At 39.5% G+C, this 9,693-nt stretch overlaps 1 protein-coding gene across 1 annotated transcript in view; it reads right to left on the bottom strand.

Moving 5' to 3' along the window:
• Positions 1–301: 301 nt before the first annotated feature.
• Positions 302–9,693, bottom strand: part of b3glcta (beta 3-glucosyltransferase a) — a 70,003-nt gene continuing 60,611 nt past the window's right edge. The window contains exons 12-15 of the mRNA XM_078245633.1: positions 3,910–4,009; positions 3,380–3,499; positions 2,356–2,500; positions 302–627 (exon numbers count right to left, since the gene is read on the bottom strand). Of these exons, the coding sequence (XP_078101759.1) occupies positions 460–627; positions 2,356–2,500; positions 3,380–3,499; positions 3,910–4,009 (533 nt within the window). The 3' untranslated portion in view covers positions 302–459. The remainder of the gene's footprint in view (positions 628–2,355; positions 2,501–3,379; positions 3,500–3,909; positions 4,010–9,693) is intronic.

Here is a 9,693-nt window from a genome sequence, read left to right as displayed (position 1 = left end):
ATCATAGTCTTAGCCTCAATTAACCTTTAACAACTTCATTATTTATACATTACTGGTTAATACTAAATACTATAACAGACCTCCAAAGAAATAAAAGTATAAATATTTGAGATTTGCTTTTCTATGTCAAAATAGAGCACATTGTACAGCATTAGTGATACTTTTTGAAAGATACAATATCTCCTAGAGAAGATCTTCCTCTATAAGGTTCAGATTTTTCACATGTATACACATATTATATCCATATTTCCAGAATAACAGTAACCTCAACATGCAACTCAGCCATGAAGACACTCACAGATCAAGTCATGGAAACACGCTTGCATGGTCCCTTTTAATAACAGCTCGACATCAACAATACAAAAACATTTACATCTGTGAAGGACAATATTTCAGTTCCATGACTCCAACACACACGCACACACACACGCACGCACACTAGTTGTGTGCTTAAAATGATTATAGCTCCGTCTTAGCGCTCTTATTAAGTCCATCTGAAGCTTCTGCCCTAAAGTCATCCTTAAGCCATTTGTTGAAAACAGCAATGGGGTCGATGTTCCAGTGTTTATGGAAAGAGATGGGCACCTGGTGAGCTAAGAAGTCTCTGGCATAGTCCTCTGGGCGCGCCTGAAAGGTAAGATTAAGAACAGTAATTTATATTTGGAAGCGGCCACAACAGACTGCGTGCAAGTGCTGCACACAGAGCAAGAGTGAAGGCATGAAAGTGTAAGTTTATGTTGAAACAGATGCTGCATACTGAAAACTGAGCAATGGAAACTATTGTGTTTTTAGAAATGATTTTTCCACCAAACAAACATCACTAACTGAATTATTGAGTTGTTGATTTTATTCAAATTGATTCTCTGACAGATGGAGCTATAATTTGGGTTAAATCAATGTATTGGTTTGTCAACTTTTTCAAAATCGGTGTCTTATTAACGATCACGCAGCCGATTTCACTTATTAACAGACGTAATAGAACAGAGTCATTGATAATGTTATTAGCAACACCTGTGCTTTTCCTACTATGACAAGTCCATATGTTTGCTGTTATTAGTCTGTAAGCTCATATACATCCCAGTCAACAACACGGCCAGAAAAGGTTAACAAATATGGATGCCCATTCAGATCAATCATTCAGGGTGACTAAACTCCCACTTTATTGATATAGTACTGTAATGGCATTGCACAATGTTCCTAACCTTCACAAAACCAATTCTGCAACCATCTTAAGTTGTCCAATGATGTCAACAGTAGCAAGTAATACCTGTGGGGATCTTTCCCATCCATCCCATACGACGTGAATGTGACATGATGCAGCATTTACATCATGTCAGCAGAATGGGAAGAAGGGGAAACCTCACATAACTGCCAGTATTGCAGTCATTTTTCTTCTCTTTGCCAAATGGGTGATATCGTGGCTGTCAGAAATTCCTGATATCTCCGACTTAGAATTACAAGTGCAGAGATCTAAGACGACTTAAACATAAGCAGAGGTGTAATCAGTCAGCAAAACTGGAAACACCCGTGAGGGTGTGCAGGGCCTCAGAATATCAGATATGGGCCAGTTATGCTGTCGACTACCAGTAAGATAGTCTCTGGATGATGAGTCTGCAAAACCTCTGATGAAATATGACTTTCTTTGCAGTTTATCGTTTAAAGGTGCCACGTACCTCACTGCAAAACCTCCCCTTAGACGGAACAGTGCTGAGGAGATTTGAAATGATGACCTTTCGCCAAGCCAAAAATAGTTCAATTATAAATTGAATTATTTCCAGTATATTTTGGCAAGAAAATACATGGATGGTATTTTATTCCAAAATGGGTAACCACTTCAGTCTCACCACCATACAGTAGGAACGAACACACACACACACAGGATGTATTGTAAGAGCAGACTGATCTCACTAAGTGGCGTATGTAAGACACGCCAATTCGTATGATATTTGGCGTGTTATCAAGACGCATAATCGTTTTTTAGCGTGTTTATCAACGCCGTTTGGCCTCCATTGACCTACATTACATGTGAATTATCGCTGTAGCGAGTAGTATGAAAGGACTGAGGTCCGCGGAGGAAGGTTGGTTGGGGTGGCGGATGGGTAAAACACAGGACTATCACCCAAGAGAGCAGAGATCGCATCCTGCATTTTGCATTTATCAACCGTTTTTATAAAGCCTTCCCCGAGCATACACATACACGCCACGTGATGTGTATGTTTACATCCGCAGTATACAGCGTAGACATACACGTGGATAGCTCAAAATGTGTACCGATAACACGCCACTTGGCTTGGAAAGTGGCGTGTATGTTTGCGCAAAGTCATGATGCCATGTTGGCAAGAGTGTTGTAACAACCTGATGGAAGAGTGGACTGTGTGTGACAGGAAGTCCGAGGGCGTTGAGGCACATTCCCAGCACCATGTCATCCGGCGCGTCATTGCTGTAGCACTTGCAGCCGCTGTTAAGAAGTCGGACCACAGCCTCCTTGCTGAACACCATGCTGCAGCATCACAGAGACGGACATCAGAAATGTTGAAATGGATACATAACACAGCCGATTTAGCTGCACTGTAAATGGTCAGTTTAGAAGCAAATGTTAAAAAATGACCAGACAATAATAAGCGTGTCTTTCAGCAGTCATCTTAGCTTATTTCATTCAGTCAGGGAGAGGGCGACAGAGTCGTGAGTGAAACTGAAAATCAAGCTGAGAGGGAGATGTGGTTTTCTGTGAATCGGCTCTGCACAACAATGATGTGACGTCTCTTTGAAAAGAGACGCAATTATACATAAAAAAAAAAAAAAAATCTTGGGTTGCCACTCAAAACAGTTATTAGACGATATCATTTTGAGAAAACTGGCAGTTGCAGTGCTGTAAAGTGTCACAGCAAGTGAAGTGTCCCTAAATAGAGTTCCTCACACAGCTCAAGATTCATCTATTGTACAGCTTTCCTCCAGCACTGACAGCTGACATAGCACGTTTGCTTATTGCCTACTTTTTCTTGCACGTAATAAGAAATAATGGCTCTTTTGGAGTTTTTTTTTTTTTTTTTGCTTTAGGTTTTCTTGCAGTAAGCAACAGTTTGCATGATGTAGTGTAGTATTAAGAGTATTAAGCACTGACTCCCTGTCTTAACTTATCAACTGATGACCATCTGTTTACTGTATTTTGCGGTTATTCCATACTTTCATTGAGTATCTTTAATATTACAGTATGCAGCCTGCAAACCACAATGTCCCTCAAGGGAGCAACGCAATTTTAAACTGAAATGGTTTATCTGTAAATTACAGATTACAGGTTTTCCATTACATATTTTATAGTCCCTGTGCTTGCGTATCTCTTTCATCATTATTCCCCGAGCATCCGAGCTGTAAAACTCACCCTCCACCCCCCGTGATGTAGCTGTAGCCGCCTTGGCTCAGGCCGTAGCCGTACCTCTCCCCGAGACACACTGGTTCAGAGGGGTTGTAACAGCTCAGCAAGACCTGCAGTCTGGAGAGGCTACAGGAAGCACAGATCAAACTCATCATCATTATACACACATCCCTTTGCGTACACACATATGAAACCGTCCATTTAGAAGCTGTGATATAACTGCTCTCCCTCAGGCACTATTACACAGCCAGAGGCTTCCACGTGGAGAGCCAACCTGATGGATATAAAGCGAAGCCAGCTGGACTTGAATTGATGTACTGAGCTTTTTAAATGTTCGGCAGGATGGTTTTATCTCTGGAACTAATTTCCACAAAATTACTTAATTCCAAGCCTCTCTCTCTTTCACTGTGCAAACCTTCCCATGGCTGAGACTGAATCGGTACTCTCTTTGAGAGAAATGAAAGCATGGCATTTAAAGAATAAGACACTGTGAAACACTATGTTGAGAAACCCATTTCCAGATCATGAAAATATACCTGATGAGTGTATCATCGTCCACGACAAGGAGCCACTTGGTGTTTGGGACAGAGCTGCTTAGAAATCTTTGAAGGATTGCAAATGTTTTCCCGCAGTGGCCTGCAAACAGAGACATGATATCAATGCATTGGCCTGTACCACTTCATCACATCTTGACCATGTGCTGTATTCAGGTTTACAAAGATAAAGGACCTTGTTACGGTAAGAAAAATGCCCTTATTCAGGCATTTACATGCACACACACGCCTGCATACACACAAACACACACAGGACAACAGCTCTGCCACAAAAAGGAGAAAGTGTAGTCATAAATGATGCTAAAGCTAAAGGATTTGAAAAGGTGTCGGCAACATTTTACTTTGGATAAGACATGTAACTGTAACATGGGGTTCGATTAGATAGGGTTTATTTACACAATATCAAAATATAATATTGTTAATTAGACTTTCCTCCTATTGATAGCACCTTTGAGGAGGCAATACAAATGAGTAGGACTACTGTGCTCTAACCTGGTCTGCATCACCGATAGTACATTTCCACGATAAAGCCTAATACCCATCAGGCTTTGCTTCTCTCCTTTTGTCTCTGTGTGTTGCCATTTTTAAAATCCCTTCGCTATGGGAAACCACAACAACCACCTTCGAGCTAGCAAGCTACACGCTGAAAATGGCAAGTTTTAAGGGAAATTTGGATGGTGCAACAAGGCAAACCTGCTTGGTTCTTTCTGGGAATGATTTTAAACATTTACAAAGAACGGTATTTACTCTCTAACTGGGACGTTTGAGACTATTTTGCAGAGCCTCTGTTGCTGCGTCTGGAGCGAAGCGCTGCCCGAGAAGATTGTGATTGGTTTAAAGAGTGTTTTTTTCTCCTATCCTGGAATGTATCTGTGGTGTAGTCAGACCTTACTCCACAGCGCTGTGGAGATACTAGATATGGTAATGTGAGACTAGCCCTAACCTAATAAGGGTGCAGAACATTTGCAACTTATATTTCAGCATTAAAGTGGTCATATTATGCTCATTTTCAGGTTCATAATTTTAATTTGAGATTGTATCAGAATAGGTTAACATGGTGTAATTTTCAAAAAACACCATATTTTATATTTACTGTAAATACTTACTATTTACTGTAAATACATTTTACTATTTATTGTTGTGTGTTAATGTGTGTCCTCTACTTTCCTCTTATCCCTTGCTGCTGCAACAGTGTGAATTTCCCCATTGTGGGATTAATAAAGGATTTTGAATCTTGAATTTTTGTTGTACTGCCCATTGCTGCAGCTCCTCTTTTCACCCTGTGTTCAGGTCTCTGTTTTAGCTACAGAGTGAGACCTCTCACTGCTCTAACATCTTTGTTGGCAGTCGCACATGCTCAGTAGCTAGGTAAGGACTACATGAGCTAGCTAGCTGTTTCTGCAACTTCAGTAGTACAAGGCAGGATTAGCTGGGAGACTTCTTCTAAATGAGGACACACTTTGTGTGGAATACCTGCAGAACAGGGACATGGAAGTAGTTCTATACATTTTATTTTGTAGATTAGGGTGAATTTGTGTGTGTTGTAGCAGTGTTTTGCCATTGAGAACGAACTAGCATGCTTGCGCTAGCATGCTAACGGTTAGCCCCCTAGCCCCCTCATCTCAGCTAGTGACGTAGAAAGCCGTGCAGATGTTGACCAGCTCACCCGGAGACTGAAGGCAGGACACATTCAGAAACCGTATCTCACTCAGAACAGCATGGATGGTTTTGTATGCGTGTGGAAGCACCAGAGACACAAAATAACCCCAAATCCCAGAAAGAGTTTTTTTTTTCATAATATGGGCACTTTAAACTGACAATTGGGTGAACAAGTAGCAGTTCTGCATTGAGCTCAAGGACACCTCAAAGGCAGACGTGGCTGTAAGCGGACACATCAGCCACTGCAGTGATACAAGTGTCAAACAGTCAAGGGGCAAAATGACTCCGCCACATTTTTAAGACTCCTATTGTACAACATAAAGGAAATCTTTTCAATGTGAGGATGTGTCCTCTATAAAGCTTTGTGAGCACAGAGAAAGCTGTTGTCTATATTCTGGCATCTCAAAGAAATAATAAGGTAAGTCTGGCATGATGGGCCAGGAAGATCAAACTTTTCCCACTCTGGCATGTTTGACAGGACTCTCAGATGGAACAAAATATTCTGCCAACTCCTGAAAACAGAAACAGTGACGTGGTAGTACACAAGTGATACGAGGAACCCGAAGAAATATACTCATCAGAATCCAAATATCTGTACACCATCAGAGAGCTGAGACATGGAAATCCCTGGTGGCAAGCATCGCAAAGAATACTGAGGCCCTACTGTTTTATTTATAAAGGCACCCAAGGTGTTTTTCTCCAAGTATCTGAATATAGAATAAGAAAGGACACCTTGAACTGCTGACGGGAATAAAATCCAAAAACACACTTTTAGAGGCAGATCTCCAGAAAAGCCTGGCAATTTCATTTCTGGTTTGCAGAGGTTAGTGAGGGATGTTCAGGGGCATGTGAAGATGCAGTAGGTTCCATGGTCATGTCTCTTGCAGCATCTATATGTATTAAAATGTCAGCACAAAAATGAGACCTATCGCCGCTACACCTGAGCATAACACTACACAAAGTTCCTCAGCGGGTGTCTATCACCGGGTCTTTGCTATCCCTTTGTGTGTGTGTTTGTCTTTGGAGGTAAGCATCTCACACTTGACCCTGAAAGATTTTAGTATTTACCTCAAAGTTCTTATGCCATTTTCCCATTTCAAGGTCTTGCATCACCCTCTCCCTCCCTTGCTTTATCTTGACTAGCAAAGATTTGTAACCTCAGACTGTTGAGTTTCTTTCAATTTTCCAAACATATATCGTGCAAGGCTTTTGTGTTTATACAAGACTTCATTTTTCTTTGTGACCACAGATGGCAGCATAATTACCCAGACAGTTTTAAATGGAGTCAAAGCTTGTTTCTACATGCAACCAAGTGAATGTATTTCATGGTTAAAACAGTCTGTAAGTCAGTTTTTATAAAACAGTATCTATCTATCTATCTATCTATAATCTGTGGCTGCTTTATTAGTATCACATCTTGTAGCAAAATATATTGTTCTGCTTTCATTTACAGAAAAAAAACATTGCTTGAAATTGATTATAACTTACTTAAATTCTGAACATTCTCTTCAAAATATACAAAAATACAGCTGAGCCCTGAGGGGAACGTAATTAATTGGGAGACAGTTTGGGACAACAGTTTCCACTGTTCCAAGAACCCAAATCACCAGCACATCCACTTCAACATATGTCACAGGACATATTGGACTCCTCAGAAGAGATACGTCTCTAAAGCCATTCCAACTCCCTAATTCTTGTTCAGTTTGTGTTTCTCTGTTCTGTATGTCTGCATATTAAAAATTGAATATTATATATATATATATATATATATATATATATATATATATATATATATATATATATATATATATACATACATACACACACACACACATATATATATATATACATACACACACACATATATATACACATACACACAAAAATACTGTATTTTACACACACACACACACACACACACACACACACACACACACACACACACACACACACACACACACACACATTAGTGATAATAGTTTTAAGACTTGGCTCTCAAAGCACAGGCAAGTCAATGGAATCAATGAAGTCAGTGGAAGGTGAAAAAATAAATATTAATGGTGGTGATTGCAGCTTCCTCAAATACTGATGATTGTTGACTGTTGACGAAGTCCAAGACAGCTCTCAGCAAGCATTAGTATAAAGCTTGAGGTCTTCGAAATGAAACAGAAACAGGTCAACAACAAAAATGATGTCCCGACTTTGACCGTTATCGGACCTGAATTTTAGTCTGATAACTGATTCAGTACCATGTGGGTATTTGGCACTGAGAGATAGATTAACTGACTTTTCATTTGACCTCAATCATATATCATTTCACTGCATGTGGCTCGTGACTTCACTATATCCCTTTGTGACTGACTCCATTGCATATTTGTTTGTAAAGATACAGTATAATGCACATTTTATTTATTTTCTGTTGTCATGGTGTTTAATCAAGGGCCAATCAACTTTAAAATCTCACTTTTTCTAGACAGCAGACGCAAACAACTGGTAAAAAAAAATCCAATCTCCTGCTCTGTTTGATTGGCAGTATGCATAGTTACTAAACTGACAGTGGCTTCAGTATCTGGCAGCTTACCAAACTAGAGAAAATCCCGCTGCCTTGATGATGGACTGTGGATTGCTGCCAAAATTCCAACCCTTGAGTGTTGTCACCCGAAAGTAGAAAATATGGCATGCAGTGGAAGGCAAAAGTAAAGCAAAAGAGACACTTTCTCCAATATGATCTATGAGAAAAACGTATCCAACACTGGCTTCAGAAAATACAAGCATAATTTATCGGTTGAGAAGAGCAGTGCCAGGGCCTTTTCTGGAGTAAGACATCAAACTCACACGAACTTCACACCAGCAGCACCCTAGGTTAGCTAATATGTCGAGGTATGCAAATGAGCAGGTTTGAGAAGCCAGACAACATCCGCTCGGGTTTGTTTCCACTCATGGCCTAACCAGCTGCCAGCCTGCCATCTTCGCAGTATGCAAACTGTGAAAAAGAGCACAGCATATTTGCCCTGACCCCAGTATCTATCACATGGAGGGATAATATCATGACAGACCTCATTTAAAAACATGGAATATTAGTGTTGCTCTGCTTAGTGGAAATGAACAGTCGACCATTTATCTTAGAATAGGTTACCAGTTTATCTACCTAAAACTACATCAATTACTTAAATAACCAATAGATATTTCAAGAAAAAAATGGTAAACACTCGCTAGTTCCACCTTATCAAGCTAGCTATATATCACATAATAGTAAACTTCATATGTTTTTGGGACATTTTGGGGGTTTTGGACTGTTGGTCGAGTAAAACAAGCTATTTGAGTAGATCTCCTTGGGCGGTGAGAAAATTACAACGGACATTTGTTTTAAATTATTTTATGACATCTTTGACACCCAATGATTAATTAATTAGATTGAGAAAATAATAAGCAGATGTATTGATAATAAAAATGATCATTGATCAATGATCTAATGCAATATACTTTAACAGGCCTGCAATGCACCTTGTGAAGGCGTCGATGTGTTTTCTTTCTCTGTCACAGGTGCATGTATGAGTTGCATTTTTTTTTAGTTTTCAGATAGCGATGTTATACTGGACTCACTTCAGTGGTTTATTTCTCATATGGACAGGACGTTAGAAACACCTTTCGGTGTGTGTATGTATATATATATATATATATATATATATATATATATATATATATATGGAAAACCATGCAATCGTTGATATAACACAGTAATCAGTGAGAGTAATAGAGAGATGGGAAGTAATCAAGTAGATTTTTCAGATATTTTTACTCTATTTTTGTGCCGACTTTTTTACTCCTTACATTTTTAACACGAATATCTGTACTTTCTACTCCTTACATTTTACAAAATTGGCTCGTTACTTTAGTTTCAAATAATTTCAGTGTAGTACCGTTATTATTTTTCACGTCATCAATACTGAATTCAATCTAATTGGATGGGAATATACGTTGCACTTGACGCACCACTACAAGACAACTCGACAGATTCGGTGGCATTCATTTGCGGCAAATCCTTGCGGCTTGATGGCGGTAACGTTAGCACATAGTAGTATGGACGGGGACAAAATTGAAAATAAA

Source organism: Sander vitreus, chromosome 3, assembly GCF_031162955.1.
Source record: "Sander vitreus isolate 19-12246 chromosome 3, sanVit1, whole genome shotgun sequence".
Classification (NCBI taxonomy): Eukaryota; Metazoa; Chordata; class Actinopteri; order Perciformes; family Percidae; genus Sander; species Sander vitreus.
This window is presented reverse-complemented; position numbering and strand designations above follow the sequence as displayed.